Below are 27,106 nucleotides of genomic sequence, written 5' to 3' on the forward strand. Positions count from 1 at the left end.
ATGGTCTCAGGATGCTTTACTGTTGGCATGACACAGGACTGATGGTAGCGCTCACCTTATCTTCTCCGGACAAGCTTTTTTCCGGATGCCCCAAACAATCGTAAAGGGGATTCTTCAGAGAAAATTACTTTACCCCAGTCCTCAGCAGTCCAATCCCTGTACCTTTGGCAGAATATCAGTCTGTCTCTGATGTTTTTCCTGGAGAGAAGTGGCTTCTTTGCTGCCCTTCTTGACACCAGGCCATCCTCCAAAAGTCTTTGCCTCACTGTGCGTGCAGATGCACTCACACCTGCCTGCTGCCATTCCTGAGCAAGCTCTGTACTGGTGGTGCCCCGATCCCACAGCTGAATCAACTTTAGGAGACGGTCCTGGCGCTTGCTGGACTTTCTTGGGCGCCCTGAAACCTTCTTCACAACAATTGAACCGCTCTCCTTGAAGTTCTTGATGATCCAATGAATGGTTGATTTAGGTGCAATCTTACTGCAAGCAATATCCTTGCCTGTGAAGCCCTTTTTGTGCAAAGGAATGACGACGGCACGTGTTTCTTTGCAGTTAACCATGATTGACAGAGGAAGAAAAATGATTCCAAGCACCACCCTCCTTTTGAAGCTTCCAGTCTGTTATTCGAACTCAATCAGCATGACAGAGTGATCTCCAGCCTTGTCCTCGTCAACACTCACACCTGTGTTAACGAGAGAATCACTGACATGATGTCGGCTGGTCCTTTTGTGGCAGGGCTGAAATGCAGTGGAAATGTTTTTGGGGGATTCAGTTCATTTGCATGGCAAAGAGGGACTTTGCAATTAATTGCAATTAATCTGATCACTCTTCATAACATTCTGGAGTATAAGCAAATTGCCATCATACAAACTGAGGCAGCAGACTTTGTGAAAATTAATATTTGTGTCATTCTCAAAACTTTTTGCCACGACTGTATAGGACAAGGCAGTTGGCTATAGCAATATCTACAAGCAGAGAGAGCGAGAGAGAGATTTACCTACAAGTGCTAACTGACCGAACATGGAAAGAGTCCCTCTGCAGGCTTACTGAAGGGTAAATAAGTGTGTCTCAGGGGGGCCCTTGTGACTGCATGGGAAAAAAATCAAACAGTATGCTCCCTAAGAGGAAACCGCTAGCCACACACACACAGGCTCTGGAGTGGGAAGTCTTAAAACCTGAGTTTGGGGAAAGCCCTGTCGTACAGTCTCCCTCTCTCCCACTCAGTGTCTCCATCAGGACTCCCAACCTCACTCATTCACTCACTAAGTCCCTTCCTCATTCCCTCTCTCACACTCTTTCCCTACTTCCCTCTCTCCCCCAGACCTTATTATAGTTGTGAGTTATTGCATGATAGGCCCGACGTGGGTTATTCAGGGTCCAGTCACTTTTATAGGTTTATAGAGTTATATAAATCCTACTTGCCTTCTATAGTTTTATATAAAAAGTTGTTAATTTGTATAGTTTTGTATATAAGGAGAGGGCTATCAACCAACGTGAGTCGAGGGCAATGCCTTTTATAGTTATGTGTAAATAGTTCTTTCATTTTTATAAAAGGTGATCACAGGAGTCTTGAGGAGGGACCTCTGACCTTCTCATCCAATGGGTTTTGAGAAGGAGGCGAGAGGACGCAAGGAATCAAAGAATCAAGGAAATGAAATTGAGATTCTAACCTTGATAAAGTCTCACGTTCTCCTCATCCGTCACCAGCCACCATTCTATAGCAACACTGTAGACACTGTAATCTCTCTAACTATAAGGCACATGTGAGAGGATTATCTTTGCTTTAGCTGCAAGGAGAGGAGAGAAGGAGTGTAGGAGAAAAGGAGAGGAGGAGAGGACGTCCAGAGGTGATAGAGGAGTGTGGAGAACATGGGGAGGTGGTATAGTAATTCGTTGTGGTGTGTTCAGTGATTTACAAACCATGGGAACATGTAGAAAGGAACTCACCAACTTCCAGTAAATCCTCTTCTGTTGGGTTCACAAAGAAACACACACACAACCATCTTTTCTATTAATACATTTTAAATGCAGGCTGTAACACAACAAAATGTGGGAAAAGTCAAGGGGTAGAATACTTTCTGAATGCACAGTAAATAGGGGGCTTAACATTTCACCAAAACACAACATAATGATATCTTGTCAATGTAGTTGTTTTAACAACCAGTTAACCCAATAGCAAAAAATGCTAGATCATTTTTTTTTATTGTCCTTTCAATGTAATATGCTATAGTAATGTAGATTACACTATGTTACACCGTTTTTACATTAGGCAATACACTTGCACTACCGACTGAAAATCACATTTCCATAATTTCTATCCCATGTGTTATCAAAGTTGTGATCCCTGAAGACATCGTTCACAATCATTGATGCAAAAAAAAAAAAATGTATTGTTCCAATATAATTACAAGATAGGTGTACTGTAATCAAATAAAACATAAAATAAACATAATGTTTAGCAGGCACTAGTTTGCATCCGGCCTGTCATGAGCATTTGGCCATAGGTTCTCTTCGACATTGCTGTAAATGTCTTCATTGTTCATGCAGCTGGGGAAAAACTTTTGGCATGACGAATCCAAGTGTGACATTGGTCTGGAAAGATGTCATCGCATGCCTCATCCATGGCCTGAAGGAGGGTGGCACACTCATGGGGATCTTTCCCCTGTACTGTAGTCATGTATTGTATTTTACAGTTTGTATTGTACTTGTGTATTGTAGTGGTCCTGTGTGACTCAGTATGAGCATGGCTTTAGCAACACAAGAGTGGTGGGTATGATTCCCACTGGGGTCACATATGAAAATGTGTGGAGTCACTGTTGTCACTTTGGATAAAAGCGTCTGCCCCATCAAAAAGACCCCAGCAACTTAATTTTGGATACATGTTTACTGTTGTTAGGTTCTTATTTTTCAAAGTAAATAACTCAGATACTAGAGAAGCTTGACCAAGTTTAATTCTTCCCAAAGGGTCGACACAGCTGTATTCAGACAAAAACATGTTCTCACCATCACAAGTATATATACCCCACTTTGGACACTCCTTCTCTCTAATCCTTACATCGTATGGTTCCACAGGAAGAGGGTAACAGGATACTAAAACCATTATTACTCCCTTCAGGGGATCTGACCTGACCTGACCTCAACCCCTCCTTCACCTAATCCACAGATGTCCTCTCGTATCACCTATCGCACTCCCGTGACTCTCCCGTCCACCCAGCACATTCCACAGCCACTCTGTCTTTCTACAGATCTCACTACTTTATATACTATGCGTCTGATCTATCATGTCTTTAATATCTCAATGTTCAAAGTTTAGCCCGAATCCAACACTGTATAGGGATGCTTTTGTCATTATAAGATTTTTTTTTACACTTACTCTGAAATAAAATCATAATAGTCATTACAGTATATAGAGTTGAAGTTTACATACATTTAGGTTGGAGTCATTAAAACTCGTTTTTCAACCACTCCACAAATTTCTTGTTAACAAACTATAGTTTTGGCAAGTTGGTTAGGACAATCTACTTTGTGCATGACAAGTAATTTTTCAAACAATTGTTTACAGACAGATTATTTCACTTATAATTCACTGTATCACAATTCCAGTGGGTCAGAAGTTTACATACACTAAGTTGACTGTACCTTTAAACAGCTTGGAAAATTCCTTAAAATTATGTAATGGCTTTAGAAGCTTCTGATAGGCTAATTTACATAATTTGAGTCAATTGGAGGTGTACCTGTGAATGTATTTCAAGGCCTACCTTCAAACTCAGTGCCTCTTTGCTTGACATCATGGGAAAATCTAAATAAATCAGCCAAGACCTCAGAAAAACAATTGTAGACCTCCACAAGTCTGGTTCATCCTTGGGAGCAATTTCCAAAGGCCTGAAGGTACCACGTTCATCTGTACAAACAATGTACGCAAGTATAAACACCATGGGACCATGCAGCCGTCATACCGCTCAGGAAGGAGACGCGTTCTGTCTCCTAGAGATGAACGTACTTTGGTGCGAAAAGTGCAAATCAATCCCAGAACAACAGCAAAGGACCTTGTGAAGATGCTGGAGGAAACAGGTACAAAGGTATCTATATCCACAGTAAAACAAGTCCTATATCGACGTAACCTGAAAGGCTGCTCAGCAAGGAAGAAGCCACTGCTCCAAAACCGCCATAAAAAAGCCAGACCACGGTTTGCAACTGCACATGGGGACAAAGATCGTACTTTTTGGAGAAATGTCCTCTGGTCTGATGAAACAACAATGGAACTGTTTGGCCATAATGACCATCATTATGTTTTGAGGAAAATGGGGGAGGCTTGCAAGCCGAAGAACACCATCCCAACCGTGAAGCACGGGGGTGGCAGCATCATGTTGTGGGGGTGCTTTGCTGCAGGAGGGACTGGTGCACTTCACAAAATAGATGGCAACATGAGGGAGCAAAATTATGTGGATATATTGAAGCAAAATCTCAAGACATCAGTCAGGAAGTTAAAGCTTGGTCGCAAATGGGTCTTCTAAATGGACAATGACCCAAAGCATACTTCCAAAGTTGTGGCAAAATGGCTTAAGGACAACAAAGTCAAAGTATTGGAGTGACCATAAAGCCCTGACCTCGATCCTATAGAAAATTTGTGGGCAGAACTCAAAAGGCGTGTGCGAGCAAGGAGGCCTACAAACCTGACTCAGTTACACCAGCTCTGTCAGGAGGAATGGGCCAAAATTCACCCAACTTATTGTGAGAAGCTTGTGGAAGGCTACCCGAAACGTTTGACCCAAGTTAAACAATTTAACTTCTTGATGCGCTGATCCCGCGACAACATCCGGTGAAATGGCAGAACTCTACATAAATAGTCATATTAACCTGTTAGGGCTAGGGGGCAGTATTTACACGGCCGGATAAAAAACGTACCCGATTTAATCTGGTTTTTACTACTGCCCAGAAACTAGAATATGCATATAATTATTGGCTTTGGATAGAAAACACCCTAAAGGCTTCTTGGCTCTGTTTATTGAAAACTTAGGATCTTTGCTGTAATGTGACACTTCCTACGGCTCCCATAGGCTCTCAGAACCCGGGAAAAAGCTGAATGATGTAATTCCAGCCCCTGGCTGAAAAACATTAGCGCCTTTGGTAAGTGGTCTATCAGAGGACAATGAGCCTGAGGCGCGTGCACGGGGCGACCTCATGTTTTTATTTTCTCTATCTTTGAGCTAAAACACAGATTCCCGGTCGGAATATTATCGCTTTTTTACGAGAAAAATTGCATAAAAATTGATTTTAAACAACGGTTGACATGCTTCGAAGTACGGTAATGGAATATTTACAATTTTTTTGTCACGAAACGCGTCGGGCGCGTCACCCTTCTTTACCCTTTCGGATAGTGTCTTGAACGCACGAACAAAACGCCGCTATTTGGATATAACTATGGATTATTTTGAACCAAACCTACATTTGTTATTGAAGTAGAAGTCCTGGGAGTGCATTCTGACGAAGAACAGCAAAGGTAATAACATTTTCTTATGGTAAATCTGACTTTGGTGAGGGCTAAACTTGGTGGGTGTGTAAATAGCTAGCCCTGTGATGCCGGGCTATCTACTTAGAATATTGCAAAATGTGCTTTCACCGAAAAGCTATTTTAAAATCGGACATAGCGAGTGCATAGAGGAGTTCTGTATCTATAATTCTTAAAACAATTGTTATGTTTTTTGTGAACGTTTATCGTGAGTAATTTAGTAAATTCACCGGAAGTTTGCGGGGGGTATGCTAGTTCTGAACGTCACATGCTAATGTAAAAAGCTGTTTTTTGATATAAATATGAACTTGATTGAACAAAACATGCATGTATTGTATAACATAATGTCCTAGAAGTGTCATCTGATGAAGATCATCAAAGGTTAGTGCTGCATTTAGCTGTGGTTTGGGTTTATGTGACATTATATGCTAGCTTGAAAAATGGGTGTCTGATTATTTCTGGCTGGGTACTCTGCTGACATAATCTAATGTTTTGCTTTCGTTGTAAAGCCTTTTTGAAATCGGACAGTGTGGTTAGATTAACGAGAGTCTTGTCTTTAAAATGGTGTAAAATAGTCATATGTTTGAGAAATTGAAGTAATAGCATTTCTAAGGTATTTGAATAACGCGCCACAGGATTCCACTGGCTGTTACGTAGTTGGGACGATTTAGTCCCACCTACCCTAGAGAGGTTAAACGTTCATGAAAATACAAGTGTCTCACATTGTTCAAAAGCCTAGAATCTTGGTAATCTAACTGCCTTGAAAGATTTTTAAAAGGATTTACTGTGAAAGCATACGATGCGATTATCTGAGTGGAGAGCCCCATAACAAAATACTATTTCAACCAGCACATGCGTAACAAAATCACAAATTGCAATAAAATAAATAATTTACCTTTGAAGATCTTCCTCTGTTTGCAATCCCAAGGCTCACTGTTACATAATTAATGGTCTTTTGTTTGATAAAATCCATTTTTATAGCCTAACACGAAACATTTTGTGAACCGCTTGTGTCGTGAATTCCGTCTCATTCAACTTTCTCCGAAGCATTCGATGTAAATACACTCACTAAACGTGCTTTTATCCAGTCAAGTTAGGTTTCATTGCAATCAACTGATTGTTTGTAACACAACCACACTTGATGGTTCTTTTTGTGGGACCTATTGACCGAAAGAAACCAATTTGAAGACAACATGTAATGACCTCATTGTGCACCAATTATATGAGCGCTGTTCCTTTGATTGACTGTATTGTAACCCAATGACCACTGATCGTCTTGAAATCTAGCTGGGTAGATAGCCAATGAGCTGAGGTAAACGGCAATATGTGATGTTTGTGTGTTGGAAGACCAGCCCAAGTAGTAAACTCGGGCGTAAAGAGGGTATTTCGCAATTGAACACTCATAGAGGAAGGAGCCACGCTCGTTACGCACAGCAGTATTTCGGTGAAACGCATCATTAGCTACTTTTTATATCGAACATTATGGCGACTAAATCAGGGAAAGCAAAATCCAAGTCTAGATATACAGATGTACTCCAGATTATTGACGAAATAGATAGGGAAAGTGAGACAGAGTTGCTCCTGGAAGAAGATTCAGCTAGCGAGCATAGTAGCTATGACTCCCAAATGGAAGATTATTTTCTGCACGGAGAGGACATCGCTTTGAACCGGTAATTTATTCTCATGCTAATGCCGTTGTTTGAAATTAATAATATAAAATCTTATTCGTGATTTTTTAAATTTTATTTGCAATATATAAAAATGTAATGAAATGTGTAAAGTACTCATTGGCTATACATTGTGGGTGGGGGTATGTTTGTATGTATGCGTATGACCCATAGACTATGTGTGTATATATATATATAAATATATATATATATATATATATATGTATATGTGTGTGTGTGTGTGTGTGTGTGTGTGTGTGTGTATTTATATATATATATATATATATATTTATTTTATGTGTGTGTGTGTATTTATATATATATGTATATATATATGTGTATGTATATATAAAATAAATATATATATATATAAAATAAATATATATATATAAAATAAATATATATATAAAATATATATATATATATAAAATAAATGGAATGGAGAAGAATGTAACAGCAAACCCACACAGCGACCACTGAATCTACATATTGTGGATTAGAGGGAGCATGGCTGAGATGCATGTGTCTGCCACTCCACCCCACCCCCACATGAAAGAGCCTATTTGAGGCTGTTGAGGGGAGGGGAGGGCAGGCCCACAACAATGGCCAGAGTGAAATGGAACAGCACTTCAACCTAGTGACTGACTATGTTCCCTGTACTCTATATATATCTGTTTATTATACCTGGGCTCATGCGTGAAACTATTCTAACTGAACTTTTTTCTTTCACAGTGCCACAGACTCAGATTGGGAGCCCCCAATGTCAAGGTGTCCATCCCCCACTGAAGCTGGTCCATCCAGCCGGACCCCTGCTGTCTCTGGCTCCACACCTCCTGGGCCATCTAGAGGTGGGAAGGCACTGACAAAGAAGCGGAGGAGGGGAAGTGTGCAACCTGCAAACAAAGGGGCAGACGGGCGTTGGCACACTGTCCTCGAAGCAGACGTGGAGCCACCTCAACCAACATTTAGGCCGAAAAGGAAGCCAGGACCACAGCTGAACATGACTGCAGGTTACAGCCCCCTTCAGCTTTTTCAGTTATTTTTCACATCATCAGTTGTAGATTCTCTCGTGTCTAACACAAATAAGTATGGGGCGAAGAAGCAAGCAGGCAAAAAAGTAGCATGGAATCCCATTTGCATGTCTGACTTTTTCTGCTACCTTTCACTGGTCATCTACATGGGGCTGGTGAAGCTGAAAACCCTGAGGGACTACTGAAAAACATCATCTCTCTACCAACTGCCTTTCCCCATGACTGCCATGTCATGCAAAAGGTTTCTGGTTCTCTCACAGGCACTTCATATCAGCGACCCAAAAGATGATGAAGAAAATGACAAGAAGAAAGGTACAGCAACATTTGATAGACTCTGCAAAATCAAGCCTCTCTACCTCAGCATTGTTGATGCCTGCAAGACCTACTTTCAGCCTGCACAGAACCTGTCCATAGATGAGAAGATGGTAGCCTCAAAGGCCAGAATCAGCCTCAAACAATATATGAGAAACAAACCGACCAAGTGGGGTTACAAGCTGTTTGTTTTGGGTTATTCTGTGTGTGCCTACACTTGCAATTTCTTCGTTTATGAGGGGAAGAACACTTGTGCTACCGGTAAGGGACTTAGCTACGACTCTGTAATGGAGTTATTGGATTTTCAACTGCTGGGGAAGGGCTACAAACTGTTTGTGGATAACTTCTACACAAGCCCTACCCTGTTTACAGACCTGAAGAAGCGGCATGTATGGGCTTGTGGCACCATTCGCACCAACAAGGTGGGCTTTCCGAAGACAAAGGTGAATGACATGCCTAAGCGCGCTGAGCGGGATACCATGCGATGGATCCGTGAAGATGGCCTTCTCTTTGTAAAGTGGATGGATACCAGAGAGGTGGTGATGTGCTCAACAATCCACAAATCCTTCAGTGGTGATAACGTAGTCAGGCGGGTGAAGAGCGCTAATGGGGCATGGACCACAAAGAATGTCCCCATTCCAGCTGCTGTGAAGGACTACAACAAGAGCATGGGCGGTGTGGACCTGTCAGATGCGCTGATAGGCTATTATAATGTTCTGCACAAGACGACAAAATGGTACAAGACGTTCTTCTACCATTTCATCGACATTGCTGTAGTGAATGCATTCATCCTACACAAGGAAATTGCTAAGAGCTGTGGAAAGCCCCCCATCTCACAGCTAGCTTTCAGAGAGCTGCTCATCTGGGAGCTTGCTGACTACAGCACCACTGCACCTGTTGCACCTGTTGCACCTGTCCTACCTGTCCCTTCTGCTCCTGCAACAAGTGTTCATCTGCCCAAATGTATTTCTGCAGGCATGGATGTGCCTCAGGGCCAAAAGGGCACAGCATGGAGGCGTCGTTGTGTTCTCTGCAAAATGAAGTCCCCCATCACCTGCACCACATGCTTGGTGACCCTTTGCTTTACAGCAGAAAGAGACTGCTATGGCACATGGCATAAGCAGCACAATATTGTGTAGAGGACGTAGGGTCTTCCAAATATTGAAAGTGTGTAAATGGGGCCACAGTGTCTCCTGACCCCTCCTGTCTCAGCCTCTAGTATTTATGCTGCAGTAGTTTATGTGTCGGGGGGCTAGGGTCAGTCTGTTACATCTGGAGTATTTCCCTTGTCTTATCTGGTGTCCTGTGTGAATTTAAATATGCTCTCTCTAATTCTCTCTTTCTTTATTTCTCTCTGAGAACCTGAGCCCTAGGACCATGCCTCAGGACTACCTGGCATGATGACTCCTTGCTGTCCCCAGTCCACCTGGCCGTGCTGCTGCTCCAGTTTCAACTGTTCAGCCTGCGGCTATGGAACCCTTACCTGATCACCGGACGTGCTACCTGTCCCACCTCCACCCGGCACAGCCAGAAGAGGACTGGCCACCCCTCATAGCCTGGTTCCTCTCTAGGTTTCTTCCTAGGTTTTGGCCTTTCTAGGGAGTTTTTCCTAGCCACCGTGCTTCTACATCTGCATTTCTTGCTGTTTGGGGTTTTAGGCTGGGTTTCTGTGTATCACATAAACTGATATAAGAAGGGATATATAAATACATTTGATTTGATTTGTAAATAGTTACCCGTGTTTTTTGTACATTTATATAATAATTTTTTTCATTTTTTCAAAAAAAATGTTTGGGTGTGTTACAATACCATTTAGGTATTTTGTATATAGTTATTTGCTTCAAAATGTATAACTTCACCAATTTGGCCACTTGGGTACATTTTGGTAACTTGTTTGGGACACCTGGGTGACTTCATGCTAAATTTGATGTAGCACACTCATTCCGGAAGTTATCATTCTGAAACTTTGCACAAGTACTGTTGCCCTCTTCTGTTTTTCACTGAAATTGTTCATCATTGTTCAATCATCCTATCTGAATGTTTGTTTTTTCTTGTTCATTTTAAAGATGATGCAACAACAATAAAAATAAAAAATTGATGTTTTTTTCTTTGTATTTTCTTCTACCAGATCTATTGTGTTATATTCAATTCACATTTCCAAAAACTTCAGAGTGTTTTCTTTCAAATGGTACCAAGAATATGCATATCCTTGCTTCAGGGCCTGAGCTACAAGCAGTTAGATTTTGGTATGTCCTCAGGTGGAAATTGAAACTAAGGGGGGGGGGGGGGGTAACTTGAAGAGGTTTTAAAGGCAATGTTACCAAATACTAATTGTGTGTATGTAAACTCCTGACCCACTGGGAATGTGATTAAGGAAATAAAAGCTGAATTAAATCACTCTCTTGACTATTATTCTGACATTTCACATTCTTAAAACAAAGTTGTGATCCTAAGACAGGGAATTTTTACTAGGATTAAATGTCAGGAATTGTTAAAAACTGAGAGTTTAAATGTATTTGGCTAAGGTTTATGTAAACCTCCGACTTCAACTGTATATCATTAACATTGCATGTCATGGCAGAATGTGTAGAACTGCAGGAAATTAGCTGTAAAATGTCAAACATCTCTCTACACCCCATGGCAAAATGTGTAGAATTGAAGGATAGCAGCTTTAAAACTTCCAAAATGTATCACTGACCCATGGAAAAATTAGGACAATTGCATGACATTTTTTATAAAATTGTAACATTTTCTGGCCTTTCATGGCAAAATGTCTAGAACTGCAGAAAATAAACTTCTAAATATTTTCCTCTACAGCTTGGTGGGAGGGCACCCCAACCAAATCTTGCTTAGGGCCCCCGAAAGGCTAGAGCCGGTCCTGTGTGCATGTACGTGTGTGATTTAAAGGCAGACTGAATCTAACATCTGTCCTCCAGGCCTTCTATGCTTCCTAATAAAATAGCTCTGAGTAACTCCATTGATGGGTTAACTTTACGGTAAACTCTGTCAGTCTTAAACCGCTGCACCACTTGGTAGCGCCACTCTGGATTTAGCATATGTAGTTAGCTAGCTAGCATTTCCCAGCTAGCTGGCAAAGTTTTGACAGCTAGCTAGCAAACATTAGCTGTCTTTTATGGTAGGCCTACCAACTAGCCTAGTTAGCTAGCAAGTTAACATCTACAGAATATACTTTCCATGCAATTTGTTGAGGTTTTTGGGATTAACTAGAAGACTAGTTTTCTAACTACTTGTGTCGACACAACTATGATTAGGGTGTCCACCCACTCTGCCCAGAGTGGGTGAAAGCACACTTTGGTGATGACATTTCACTTCCTTATGTTATAAAATACATTTTGCCAAGACAAATATGATTATTCATGTTCTGAATCGTTCAGTGGGTTCTTTCTCTAACATATCATTAACATATCATTTCCACCGGTCCAATGTCCATTGCGAGCGTTTCTTGGCCGAAGCGAGTCTCTTCTTCTTATTGGTGTCCTTTAGTCGTGGCTTCTTTGCAGCAATTTGACCATGAAGGCTTGATTCACGCAGTTGATGTTGAGACGTGTCTGTTACTTGAACTCTGTGAAGCATTTATTTGGACTGCAATTTCTGAGTTTGGTAACTGTAATGAACTTATCCTCTGCAGCAGAGGTAACTCTGGGTCTTCCTTTCCTGTGGCGATCCTCATGAGAGCCAGTTTCATCATAGCGCTTGATGGTTTTTGCGACAGACCTTCATGCCTTAAAGACAAGACTCTCCTTTATCTAACCTCATTGTCCGATTTCAAAAAGGCTTTACAACAAAAGCAAAACATTAGATTATGTCAGGAGAGTACCCAGCCAGAAATAATCACACACCCATTTTCCAAGCTAGCATATAATGTCACAAAAAACAAAACCACAGCTAAATGCAGCACTAACCTTTGATGATCTTCATCAGATGACAGTTCTAGGACATTATGTTTTACAATACATGCATGTTTTGTTCAATCAAGTTCATATTTATATCAAAAAACAGCTTTTTGCATTAGCATGTGACGTTCAGAACTAACATACCCACTGCAAACTTCCGGTGAATTTACCAAATTACTCACGATAAACGTTCACAAAAAACATAACTATTTTAAGAATTATAGATACAGAACTCCTTTATGCAATCGCGGTGTCTGATTTTAAAATTGCTTTTCGGTGAAAGCACATTTTGCAATATTCTGAGTAGATAGCCCGGCCATCATGGCTAGCTATTTTGACACCCACCAAGTTTTGCCCTCACCAAACTCAGATTTACCATAAGAAAAATGGATTACCTTTGCTGTTCTTCGTCAGAATGCACTCCCAGGACTTCTACTTCAACACCCAATGTTGTTTTTGTTCCAAATAATCCATAGTTATATCCAAATAGCTCCGTTTTGTTCTTGCGTTCAAGACACTATCCGAAGGGTGACGCGCCGGCGGGTATCATGACAAAGAATTTCAAAATATTCCATTACTGTACTTCGAAGCATGTCAAACGCTGTTTAACCTCTCTAGGGCAGGTGGCACCAAATCATCCCACCTACGTAACAGCCAGTTGAATCCTGTGGTGCCATTTTCAAATACCTTAAAAATGCTATTACTTCAATTTCTCAAACATATGACTATTTTACAGCTATTTAAAGACAAGACTCTCGTTAATCTAACCACACTGTCCCATTTCAAAAAGGCTTTACAACGAAAGCAAAACATTAGATTATGTCAGCAGAGTACCCAGCCAGAAATAATGAGACACCCATTTTTCAAGCTAGCATATAATGTCACAAAAACCCAGAAGACAGCTAAATGCAGCACTAACCTTTGATGATCTTCATCAGATGACACACCTAGGACATTATGTTATACAATACATGCATGTTTTGTTCAATCAAGTTCATATTTATATCAAAAACCAGCTTTTTACATTAGCATGTGATGTTCAGAACTAGCATACCCCCCGCAAACTTCCGAATTTACTAACAATTTACTAAATTACTCACGATAAACATTCACAAAAAGCATAACAATTATTTTAAGAATTATAGATACAGAACTCCTCTATGCACTCGATATGTCCGATTTTAAAATAGCTTTTCGGTGAAAGCACATTTTGCAATATTCTAAGTAGATAGCCCGGCATCACAGGGCTAGCTATTTAGACACCCACCAAGTTTAGCCTTCACCAAACTCAGATTTACTATTAGAAAAGTTTGATTACCTTTCCTGTTCTTCGTCAGAATGCACTCCCAGGACTTCTACTTCAATAACAAATGTAGGTTTGGTCCAAAATAATCCATAGTTATGTTCCAACAGCGACGTTTTGTTCGTGCGTTCAAGACACTATCTCAATGGTAAATAAGGGTCATGCGCACGGCGCATTTCGTGACAAAAGATTTCTAAATATTTCATTACCGTACTTCAAAGCATGTCAACCGCTGTTTAAAATCAATTTTTATGCCATTTTTCTCGTAAAAAAGCGATAATATTCCGACCGGGAATCTGCAATTAGGTAAACAGCCGAAAGAAAATACAGCACGGGGTCGAATCGGGCATCCGCCTAATTCCTTTGTCCTCTTATCGGCCACTTGGCAAAGGCGATTATGTGTTTCAGCCTGAGGCTGCCTCGTCATCGTTCAACTTTTTCCCGGGCTCTGAGAGCCTATGGAAGCCGTAGGAAGTGTCACGTTACAGCTAAGATCCCCACTCTTCAATAAACAGAGACAAGAAGAACGACTCCTTGTCAGACAGGCCACTTCCTGCATGAAACCTTCTCAGGTTTTTGCCTGCCATATGAGTTCTGTTATACTCACAGACACCATTCAAACAGTTTTAGAAACTTTAGGGTGTTTTCTATCCAAAGCCAATAATTATATGCATATTCTAGTTACTGGGCAGGAGTAGTAACCAGATTAAATCGGGTACGTTTTTTTATCCGGCCGTGTAAATACTGCCCCCAGCCCTAACAGGTTAAAATAAATTTTTATGCAATTTTTCTCGTAAAATAGCGATAATATTCCGACCGGGAGACCTTGTTTTCGTTCAAACACTGAAAATAGAAAATGGAGTCTTCACATGCACGCGCGCACCCGTGGCATTGTTCTCAGAACGACCACTTTCCAAAAGCCCTACTGTTTTTCGCCCAGGGTCTGCAGAGTCATCATTCCCCGTTCTGGCGCCTTCTGAGAGCCTATGGGAGCCTTAGAAAATGTTGCGTTACTGCAGAGATCCTCTATTTTTGATAAAGAGGCTATAGAAGGACAAGAAATGGTCAGACAGGGCACTTCCTGTATGGAATCTTCTCAGGTTTTGGCCTGCCATATGAGTTCTGTTATACTCACAGACACCATTCAAACAGTTTTAGAAACTTTAGGGTGTTTTCTATCCAAATCAAATAATTATATGCATATTCTAGTTTCTGGGCAGGAGTAATAACCAGATTAAATCGGGTACGTTTTTTATCCGGCTGTGAAAATACTGCCCCCTATCCTAAACAGGTTAAAATAATGTCTGTGAGTATAACAGAACTGAAATGGCAGGTGAAACCCCGAGGACAAACCATCCCCCCCCCAAAAAAAATCATCCTAGCACTGATTTCAATGGCAGGCACTTTTATAATAGGGTGAAATTGTTCCCGATTGCAGTTCCTAAGGCTTCCACTAGATGTCAACAGTCTTTAGAAAGTTTCAGGCTGGTTTTTGGAGAAATTAGCCAGAAATGTTTGTTTTTCTAGGTGGCTCCCATTTTGGCTGTAGTGTTTCCAAGCGCGTGAATGAGAGCTTGTTCTTTGGTATTTTTCTCCGGTAAAGACAGTAACGAATCCCCGTCTTAAATTTTATAGTGTATTTGCGTATTAGGGTACCTATTGTTTGATTATAAACGTTGATTGACTTGTTTGGATAAGTTTATTGGTAACGTTTGCGATTAATTTTTTATGCATTTTGAAGGAGGGAAACCGAGTGGTTATTGATTGAAGCGCGCCAGCTAAACTGAGTTTTTATGGATATAAAGAAGGACTTTATCGAACAAAAGGAACATTTGTAATGTAACTGGGACCTGTTGGATCTTCAAAGGTATATCGCTATTTCTGACTTTCGTGTTGCAACTCCCTGGTTGAAAATGATTTGTTATGCATTTGTGTGCTGGGCGCTGTCCTTAGATAATCGCATGGTTTGCTTTCGCCGTAAAGCGTTTTTGAAATCTTCATAGATGACGAAGAGGCTATGGACATCACATGCCCTGCACCAAAGTCAAGAGTAGGACCAAAACAGGCTCTCTGAATATAGATTATCTTGTTCATGCATGGTGCGAACAGTTCGTCACTGGGGGTGAGTTTCCAGTCATCAGTACTATCTGCAGTGCCTCTATTCAAATTACTTTCTCCTGACACAGACGCCATACGTTGCTGCTACTATTTTCTTTTTTTATTCTGCTGCTCAGCCACTTTACCCCTGATTGTATGCATTTAACTACCTCATCTATCACTGATATCGTTATTGATATTGTTCAAATCAAGTTTTATTTGTCACATATACATGGTTAGCAGATGTTAATGCGAGTGTAGCGAAATGCTTGTGCTTCTGGTTACGACAGTGGAGTAATATCTAACAAGTAATCTAACAATTCCCCAACAACTACCTAAAACATACACATTTTAAAAGTGGTGAATGAGAATATGTACATATAAATATATGGATGAGCGATGGCCGAGTGGCATAGGCAAGGTGCAATAGATGGTATAAAATACGGTATATACACACATGATATGAGTAATGTAAGATATGTAAACATTCTTAAAGTGGCATTATTTAAAGTGACTAGTGATCCATTTATTAAAGTGGCCAGTGATTGGGTCTCCATGTAGGCAACAGCCTCTCTGAGTTAGTGATTGTTGTTTAGCAGTCTGATGGCCTTGAGATAGAAGCTGTTCTTCAGTCTCTCGGTTCCAGCTTTGATGCACCTGTACTGACCTCGCCTTCTGGATGGTAGCGGTGTGAACAGGCAGTGGCCAGGTGGTTGTTGTCTTTGATGATCTTTTTTGCCTTCCTGTGTCATCGGCTGCTATAGGTGTCATGGAGGGCAGGTAGTTTGCCCCCGGTGATGCCGCACCACCCTCTGGAGTGCCTTGCGGTTCAGGATGAGCAGCTGCCGTACCAGGCTGTGATACAGCCCAACAGGATGCTCTCGATTGTGGATCTGTAAAAGTTAGTCAGGGTTTTGGGTGACAAGCCAAATTTCTTCAGCCTCCTGATGTTGAAGAGGCGCTGTTGTGCCTTCTTCACCACACTGTCTGTGTGGGTGGACCATTTCAGTTTATTGTTGATGTGAAAACATTCCACTTTCTCCACTGCTGTCCCCTCGATGTGGATAGGGGGGTGCTCCCTCTGCTGTTTCCTGAAGTCCACAATCATCTCCTTTGTTGTGTTGACGTTGAGTGAGAGGTTGCGTCGTTGTTGGTAATCAAGCCCACTACTGTTGTGTCGTCTGCAAACTTGATGATTGAGTTGGAGGTGTGCATGGCCACGCAGTCGTGGGTGAACAGGGAGTACAGGAGGGGGCTGAGCAGGCACCCTTGTGGGGCCCCAGTGTTGAGGGTAAGCGAGGTGGAGATGTTGTTTCCTACCTTCACCACCTGGGGGCGCCCCATCAGAAAGTCCAGGACCCAATTGCACAGGGCGGGGTTGAGGCCCAGGGCCTCCAGGTTGATGATGAGTTTGGAAGATACTATGGTGTTGAATGCTGAACTGTAGTCAATGAGCAGCATTCTTACATTGGTATTCCTCTTGTCCAGATGGGATAGGGCGGTGTACAGTGTGATGGTGATTGCATCGTCTGTGGACCTGTTAGGTCGGTATTGTTCTTGTACATACTGTATATTATGTTCTCTATACTGACACTGTTTCTGATATTGCTACTATGCAAGTAACCATTTCGCTGTACCTCCCAGAGACAGTGGTCCAAGACCACATGGACAATTCCCAGAAATGCCTATAGACCGCATCTTCCTATACATATAAAACAACACCCCGTGCTCAAAAACACTTGTGCTATTATTAGTCATCCCAGATTACGATGGGCGGTGGTGGAAAGAACCCCTAGAAAACGTTATAGATTGAAAAACTCTCACACAGAACTGGAAAACTCAGCTCACATTCACACTGGAGATAGTCCCCTGACAGTTCTCATTCACTCAGTACGTTATAGCTACATTTCAATCTCTTATTATCCAAATTTCAATCTGCTTATTATCCATATTTCAATCTGCTTATTATCCATATTTCAATCTCTTCTTATCCAAATTTCAATCAGCTTAATATCCACATTTCAATCAATCAACTTATTAATCAAATTTCAATCTTAATAGAGATTGAATTTCAATCCATTTTTTATCCACATTTTTTAAATCAGCTTAACCTCTATGGGCTATGTGGGACGCAAGCGTCCCACCCCTGGTACACCCTATCAACAACAGGTGAAATATCAAGAGCGCCAAATTTGAAAACAATTAAATGTCATAATTCTAATTTCTCAAACATACAACTATCTTACACCCTTTGAAAGATAAACATCTCCTTAATCTAACCACGTTGTCCGATTTCAAAAAGGCTTTACGGCGAAAGCATAAAGTTAGATTATGTTAGGACAGTACATTGAAAATAGCTGTGTGTAATGTTTTGTCAATGCAAAGACACGCGTCACCAAAAGCAGAAAACCAGCTAAAATTATGCACTAACCTTTGACAATCTCCATCAGATGACACTCCTAGGACATTGTTAGACAATACATGCATTTTTTGTTCTATCAAGTTCATATTTATATCCAAAAACAGCGTTTTACTATGGCGTTGATGTTGAGGAAATCTTTTCCCTCCAATACCACCAGTCAAATCAGCACAACAAATTAAATAATTACTATTCGAAAACATTGGTAAAATATTATATTGTCATTCAAAGAATTATAGATTTACATCTCTTGAACGCAACCGGATTGCCAGATTTAAAAATAACCTTACTGGGAAATCACACTTTGCAATAATCTGAGCACTGCGCCCAGAAAAATATGCTTTGCGATACAGACTAACCGCCATGTTGGAGAGATCTAAAATCGAAAATACTATGTAAATAATCCATTACCTTTGATTCTCTTCATCAGATGTCACTTCCAGGAATCCCAGGTCCCTAACAAATGTGGTTTTGTTCGAAAAAGCTCATAATTTATGTCCAAAAAGCTCCGTGTTGTTAGCACATGATCTAAGCCCGCCGGACTTCTCTTCATGAAAGAGGGGAGAAAAAATATTTACGTTCGTTCAAACATGTCAAACGTTGTATAGCATAAATGGTTAGGGCCTTTTTCAACTAGAACATGAATAATATTCAAGGCGGACGATTGCATTCTCTTTTAAAACATATTGGAACGAGAGTACCCAACATGAACTCGCGCGCCAGAGTCTTGTCGGCCACCACCGTTCCAAGGCTCTTGTTCGTTCAGTTCTCACAGTAGAAGACTCAAACAACTTTGTAAAGACTGGGGACATCTAGTGGAAGCCATAGGAAGTGCTCAACGATTAATAAGCCCCTGTGTGTTTCAATGGCATAGGCTTGAAGGTAATTCAACACATCAGGTATCCACTTCCTGTCAGAATTTGTCTCAGGGTTTTGACTGCCATATGAGTTCTGTTATACTTACAGACACCATTCAAACAGTTTTAGAAAATTCAGAGTGTTTTCTATCCAAACCCGAACAATAATATGCATATTCTAGCTTCTGAGTTGGTGTAGGAGGCAGTTAAAAATGGGCACATATTTTTTTCTAAATTCTCAATACTGCCCCCTATCCCCAACAGTTATGTCATATCTCACAATCACATAACTTTCACACCCACATTCACTTAGTACTATTCCCAAACACACTCGGTAATCTCTTTTATTACCCCATGTACAACTTCAACAATTCTCTTGTTGTTACTTTCTATGCACCATATGTATCTCCTATACATATATAACACCACGTTATTGTTAGTAACTGTAGACCACGTAGACAGTTATTCAATAAATGCCTACAGACCGCTATCAGCAGGGCTTTCCATGGTACCATTACACCCTCACTCTAGTCTTCTCATAAGACTAGTAAATAGCCTTCTCTCTATTTTTTTTATTTTTTTTACCATTATTTTACCAGGTAAGTTGACTGAAAACACATTCTCATTTACAGCAATGACCTGGGGAATAGTTTCAGGGGATGAATGAGCCAATTGTAAGCTGGGGATGATTAGGTGGCCGTGATGGTATGAGGGACAGATTGGGAATTTAGCCAGGACACCAGGGTTAACAACACTGTACTTATGATAAGTGCAATGGGATCTTTAATGACCTCAGAGAGTCAGGACACCCGTTTAACGTCCCATCCGAGAGACAGCACCCTACACAGGGCAGTGTCCCCAATCACAGCACTGGGGCATTGGGATATTGTTTAGACCAGAGGAAAGAGTGCCTCCTACTGGCCCTCCAACACCACTTCCAGCAGCATCTGGTCTCCCACCCAGGAACTGACCCTGCTTAGTTTCAGAAGCAAGCCAGCAGTGGGATGCTATAAGACTATGGGTACCTTTTTATGCATTACTCGCATTCATTTTATTGGTTTCATCCTTTTTATTTATCAAATTCATTTAAATTGACTTACTGAAATCAGCTGCGTCCCTCAATTGTTCGTGGATGATGTGTCTCCCCCAGGGCATCTCACAGTAAGGGTCTGGTCTAGGCAGGTCTCGTCGTCTTTGGGTCAGACTGAAATTTCTCTCACACTTCTTAAAATGTGCCACTGGTTTTCCTCGCAGACCCCCACTGGAAAGCTCAGCAGGCAGAATCAATAATGTCGTAGAAATTCTACACAGGGACAGTTGAAGTCCATCTTAAATGAATCATTGTTTATTATCAGCATGCTGGAGAGATTCCAACCAACTCAATGCACCACGTACACATGTCGATCAGGAGCTCCACCCGGGGCTGTCCCGTTAGTTCTCTTATATACAGACAAGTTATATTTTCATGATTTAACTTATTCATCATTCAAAATTAATTCATCATTAACATTTGCTTCCTTCATGTGACCAACCAATACCTCACAAGGCTTCTTCTCTCTAAATCCCTTTCTCAAAACAAGGTTCTGGGTGTACTGTCAAATTGCAGATACTGATAGTGAGAATTTGTTCAATTAGTCACTTACATGAACACAGAAATTGGTTATTAGAAAAGCACATGAATAGAACACAGAATTATGTTCTTTTTTTACCTTTAACTAGGCAAGTCAGTTAAGAACAAATTCTTAATTACAATGATGGCCTACCAGGGAACAGTGGGTTAACTACCTGGTTCAGGAGCAGAGCGACAGATTTTTACCTTGTCAGCTCGGGGATTCAATCCAGCAACCTTTGGTTACTGGCCCAATGCGCTAACCACTAGGCTACCTGCCGCCCAGGTAGCCTAGTGGTTATTGGTTATTAGAAAAACACAAACTTAAACATTTCCATCTTAAGCCTCCAACCATTGTAATCTCATATTTGGTTCCTAGCCTCCCACGCATAGGTCTAACACGAAAACTGAAACTAAATAATAGAAAAACTGTACTTAAATGTAATCCCCAAATGTTACTATTAACCATGGGAGGGCCATAAACAATATCTAGTAATGCTGCATACTCAAAGAAATGTTAAAATCCCAACTTTCTGGTAAAAATAGTTATAAATTGCTGAGGTGTAGTCATTTGAGGACACAAGCTCAAGTAAACAGTACAAATATGGTTAAAAAATATGAAATATTTGATGATGCATTTCCTATTCAACAAAACTGTATGAATAAGATTTGAAATGACTTATATAAATTGTAAATATAGCATAATCAAAATATAAAATTACAAACTATAAGATTACACCTTCCTTATAACTGTAAAATACATATTTGTATGAAGTTAAATTAATGTCATAAGTGTACAAGCATATAAAGTATGATTTGCACATGTAAAATATGAGCTGTGACTGTATAGTCAGTTGTATAGTTGCAAAAAATATCTGCAAACTTCTTTTGAGAATAAATTCAACAACCCTAGCAAGCAGGTCATGTGTGAATAAATACAACACTTGCAAACATGTAACTTGCTATGTAAAATCCAATAAGATTTTGCGACTAGTGAGTCTTCTCCTGTGAATCAAAACTATATTTGCCTGTGTTGAATATGTTTAGGCACAAATTTAGCTACTAAACTGTGCCAAAAGTTTTGTAGTTGTAAAAAAAATAAACTGTGCTTGTAAGAGCTGCTTTGCAAGCAACCAGTAGAGACAATGGTTGTGTGGCTAGCAGAGGCAGAGTTGTGCTTGGCAGATCTGAAAGAGGCACAACATTATAATGACACACACACAGGGCTATGGGGCTCTTTCTTCACTCCCAGAAAAGTAGGAAGCATAGTAAAGAGGTTTGGTCTGTAGAGAGTGAATCATGAGGTGTTTGGGGACAGGGCTGGGACAGGGCCCATCTTCAGAGCACTGGAAACACTGACACACACATGCAAGCACAGACACGTGAGAGTGCGTACACAAACACACGCACACAGTGGTTTCACTCCATTACTGTATTTATTTTTCATTGCCGGGAGAGAGGCAGGCTCAATGTGAATGTGCATCGGAGTGTTTCACCACCACAGTTATAGGATTAAAAACACCTTTACTTAGAAAATGGATATTACACCTCAAAATCACATTTTGGCAGATATTTTCAGACCTCAAAAGTAGTCCAAATATCACGCCATCGGTCTCAACCCAAATTAATGGAAAAGATAAGCACCGCAAATCTGGAAATTACATGGTGCTTATCTTTTCCATTAGATGGCCTGCTACGTGAAACTACAATATAACAACCGAGAACCAACATATGAAAACATCTGAAGAACCTTGATTTTGGAGTGTAATGTATATCATATCAGAAAGACATTTATCCAGCAAAAAGTAACCTACAAATCATTTGGGTCATGATCTTCTGTGACTTACCTGCCTTTTCAGGCATTCTGTTCTCACAACTACATAGAACATGTAATGGAATGGCAAGGACTGTCTTCACCTCTCGCACTCCCCCACCCCTCATCAGCCATGTCAGAAAATCATGATTAACACCTGCTGATAATTAACCAACCCTCTCTGTCAAGCTGTTATTTGAAAATAATAACTGGCTCGCCACGTCAAAGATGTTCCCATAAAGAGAAAACTATTTTACACACACACACTCCATGGTTAGAAACATCGTTTATCTTCATCTACGGCAGATCATCCTTGAGTGGCTCCGGCGGGAGCAGGTAATTGAAAAATGACTATGGAGCTGTGAATTGATGCTACTTAGCGACAATGATAATTTATGACTATCAGCTTGTGGAGTCCTGGGAGTCGTTTGTATTCATTAGTGTAAATTCTAATTAGGGTTTGTGATTAAAATGTGACTGTGACAGGCAGCAGGGTGCTGATGAGACCTCTGGTTTGAATCTCTGGCTCAGATTCGCCCTTAACCAGGAGCACCGTGGAGGAGGACGACGACCAGTCATCACTGGTGGCTAGCACCATCAATCTGTGTCTGCTTCCAATTGAGATGTCCGCTCTGATGGACACTGCATGTGTGTAAAAGAGGGATAGAGAGAACACACCAACCGAGCAATTCAATTACCACATGCCTGCATACACGTCACATAGGCCAATAGACTTGCATGCTTGTGCACACACGTGCACACATATACACATTCAGGGAGAAACAAAACACTCACTTAATAAAACTCGCTGTGCAGTGTTCCAAAAGACTGGTTAGAAATCTTCACTTAACCTACCTAGCCATAATAGCACCTTTCTTTCCTGATAATTATTCATTGAAGAGTAGTCTTATTAATCCATTAAATAGGCGTATACAGCTAACGATGACCAAGCACAGTCCATCCCCAGACGTGCTGATACAGTGATGTGTTTGACATTCTAAACGAAGGGACTTTAAGTAGGTCACTGTCACAATGATACACATCAGACATGGCGGGTCACTGGCTGCTCTGCTCCTCCACTTGGCCGCCTGACACTAAACGGATAAACAGGACGGCTTATTAAATGCTCCTTTAGCAAGTGGCAGAGCACCATAAATTACCACTGACGCGTGCTGTCACTGCAAAATAACGCGGCGCCCTGTCATGGCGGGAACGTGAGCAACTTTATCAGATGTGCCACGCCAAAGGTCATTTGTCACCGGCCTGATATGTGGCAGACAGGTTCCCTAGCAAGATTGTTGGTTCAAAAACAGAGCTAAGGATATCGCTAATCAGTCAAGGTCACACACCCAAGAATTAATGATTGTAGCGAATACGGGGGGACATTTTCTACCAAAAATGAACATATTCGCTGACGCTTACTCAGTATCGAACCCAGACACGGCTGCTGTATTTAGCCTAGAATCAAATATCTTTTGTGCTTTTATTTCCTTCCCATGAAAATCTGACAGTAGAAAACCATCTGGCTTTTCCGAAAATCCTCGCTCCTCTTACCCCTGTAAATCTGTCATCACCCATAACATCATTATCAGCTTTATATCGAAAACAATGTTAGCTAAGTTGTTTTGATTGTAAATCAAGGAAGTAATTAAAGATATAGATTTGGAGGAAGGTGTGAGAATGACAAATGTACTCCAATTGTTTGAAATCAGTGCACATAGCAGACAAGCAGGAAAATAAAATTGTTTATACAATGGAGAATTGAAAGACTGACTTTAATTTATCAAAATGTAATTAGAGCATTCAGCTAAGGGATTTGGCACTCAGAGTGAATCAAGGAAGGAAACAATATTGTTGACTAATTCATCAATGGAAAATTATGCTCTATAAGCTTGACAAATAGTAAAATGTATAAATAGAATAAATAGTAAAGTTAAATAAATGCCACAGAGGGACAAACAATTTAACACAAATAATTACAGTTATATATAATCAACTAAAAATGGAGAGAGACCCTTGGCCTCTTCTCTCTGCTTCCGTCTGGCAGACAGTACCGGAGCATCTACCACCAGGCTATAAGACTGTTGAAAAGCCTAGCTGTCCACCTGTACAACCTGCTGTTCACCTACACCTTAGAGACTATTTCCACTGACTCTCTGTAACAGCAAGGCTTCCGTCCCTCTCCTTGCCCCAACCTGGGCTCGAACCAGGGGCCCTTTGAACACCTATTGCTCCACAAAAGCTGTGGCCCTTGCACACACAGACACACACTGCTGCTATTATTTATTATTTACATTGAGTATACCTTTTGTCCTCAGAACAGCCTCGATTCATCGGGGCAACTCAACAAGGTGTCAAAAGTTCCACAGGGATGCTGGCCCATGTTGATTTCAATGCTTCCCACAGTTGTGAAAAGTTGGCTGGATGTCCTTTGGGTGGTGGACCATTCTTGATACACATGGGAAACTGTTGAAGGTGAAAAGCATCCAGCATCCAGTCCACACCTCTACCCGCATCAGTCCTCCACTCTTTACGGGCTACTCCACCAGCTAGGCCTCTGTCCGTGCCCTCGACACCTGTGCCAGGCTGGGCCTCTGTCTGAGCCCTGGACACCTGTACCCGGCTGGGCTTCTGTCCGTCCTCCACATCTATGCTCGCCTGTCCCACAATCAGCCCCTGTCCTCTGCTCCTGACAGGCTGAGCATTCTGATGGAGCCAGTCTCTAAAGTCCTTGGTGATCTTCTGGGGGATGGTGCAGCTGCCTTACCATGGTGATGCAGCCATTCAGCCAGACATGATGCTCGCAATGGTGCATCTGTAGAAACTGGTGTTTTGCTAACTATCTACTGTCGTGTCTTTGGCACGTAATCACGTAATAATAATTACAATCATGTAAATGTAATTAACTAGGAAGTCGGGGCACCAAGGAAATATTCAGATCACCAAGTTATAATTTTCCTAATACAACTTTTCAGATATTTTAATATCTGATCAATTAGTCTTCTAATTAATGAATTATTCTTTACCTCACGTTAGTCTCATTCCAAACGTTGTAAATTGTTGGTTATCTGCACGAACCCAGTCTTCACTATGAATCATCCATACATCAATGTCTCAATCATTTATTTATTAACTAACTAAATAATCACAGAAATGCATAAACAAACAGAAGTACTTATGGTTACAAAGAAATGATAGGGGAGGTTCCCTAGTGGGATAAACCGATATTACGGCTTGGTGGACAAAAGGGAAGTGGATGTAGACTGAGAAAGGCGGAAATTACGCAAATGAGTCACTACACACTTGATAATTCTATTCATTTAAATGCTAATCCTTTGCACATGAATGCTCACTCATTCGGGAATAATTGCAATCAATATATATATTTACGTTCAGTGTGTCGTCGTGATCTCTGTTGGAAAGTGTGTCTGCCCTCTCTCTCGCTTCTGTGGTTAGAATGGATACTTCAGAGTCCCATTCAGAAATATTCTTATAGGATAGATGTTTCAGCGGTTGTCAGTCCTCGCATTCACGGGTACATAATTTCTAGCTGCAGACTAGTAATTAGTATTGAAGAGTAGGTCTTATTCTGTCGGATCGATAGTCTCAGAGTTTAACCATGTGGTATGGTTAAAAGATTCAGCAATCTACTCAAACCTTAGCTCCCTCTGTGATCAAGGTACTGGTCTGCTGTGAAATCCTTCAGGTGGGGGTTATATTCGTAGCAACAGAAAAGGGCTGTCCCATGACGCCAGGTCAATGTCTGTGCTCATGGGGTGGGCTTATGACTTAGTTAAACTCCAAAGGGTATTGGAGTTTCCTTCATTAAACAGTTTATAATCACATTACCTTATTTCACAAATAGTTTAATCTTTACACATTCATTTTATACAACAATTAGATGCAAGCCTCACAACTGAGACTCTTGTATAAACAGAGTTATGGTAATGTGGCTGTATTGTCTCTCATGAGTTTCACAAAGATTAAACGAAATGGATTGGTCATAGCTGGATTCTCCCCCGACCGTGTACACATTCTCCAAAACATGGACATTGTTCAGTTCTCAAGTTCTATGATAGAGAAGAGATTCCTTTGTTCTCCTGTGAAACCTTCTCTCTCTACACTGCCTGGCCATGAGGAGAGAGACTCCTCTAGGAATTTATGACCTGCAATAACAGAGCCTGGGTGTAGGGGGAAGAGAGAAGTGGTGAGAGAAAGGGGGATGGTGCTCGCTATATCCAGAGGGCCACGTCATGACACTACAGTAACATTTGTTAGTAATTTCAAAGTAGCTAACATTAGCTAACTGGGTGTGACATAACATAGACCTACTACAAAATCATACTTTATGATTTAAGCCCAGTATGGAAATATTGGGGCTGACGTCTGACTATTTTGATGAGACAAACTATTTTGACAACCTGTCAAAACATCCAGATAGCTACTGTTACTGTAAATACTGTAGCTAGCTAGCTAAGTTGTTAGCTAACTGTAACATGATGTAGCTTAATGCACTGATCTTACCTCAAATTGAAAAAAGCAGAAAACAAAACTACTGATTTCAGGAAAAAGAAA

The 27,106-nt window shown here is 41.0% G+C and overlaps 1 protein-coding gene across 1 annotated transcript in view; it reads left to right on the top strand.

Moving 5' to 3' along the window:
* LOC115152968 (piggyBac transposable element-derived protein 4-like) overlaps nucleotides 1–9,773 on the top strand; it is a 44,533-nt gene extending 34,760 nt beyond the window's left edge. The window contains exon 3 of the mRNA XM_029697928.1: nucleotides 7,909–9,773. Within this exon, the coding sequence (XP_029553788.1) occupies nucleotides 8,426–9,658 (1,233 nt within the window). The 5' untranslated portion in view covers nucleotides 7,909–8,425 and the 3' untranslated portion in view covers nucleotides 9,659–9,773. The remainder of the gene's footprint in view (nucleotides 1–7,908) is intronic.
* Nucleotides 9,774–27,106: the final 17,333 nt, after the last annotated feature.

The sequence above is a fragment of the Salmo trutta genome, chromosome 18, assembly GCF_901001165.1.
Source record: "Salmo trutta chromosome 18, fSalTru1.1, whole genome shotgun sequence".
NCBI classification, from domain to species: domain Eukaryota; kingdom Metazoa; phylum Chordata; class Actinopteri; order Salmoniformes; family Salmonidae; genus Salmo; species Salmo trutta.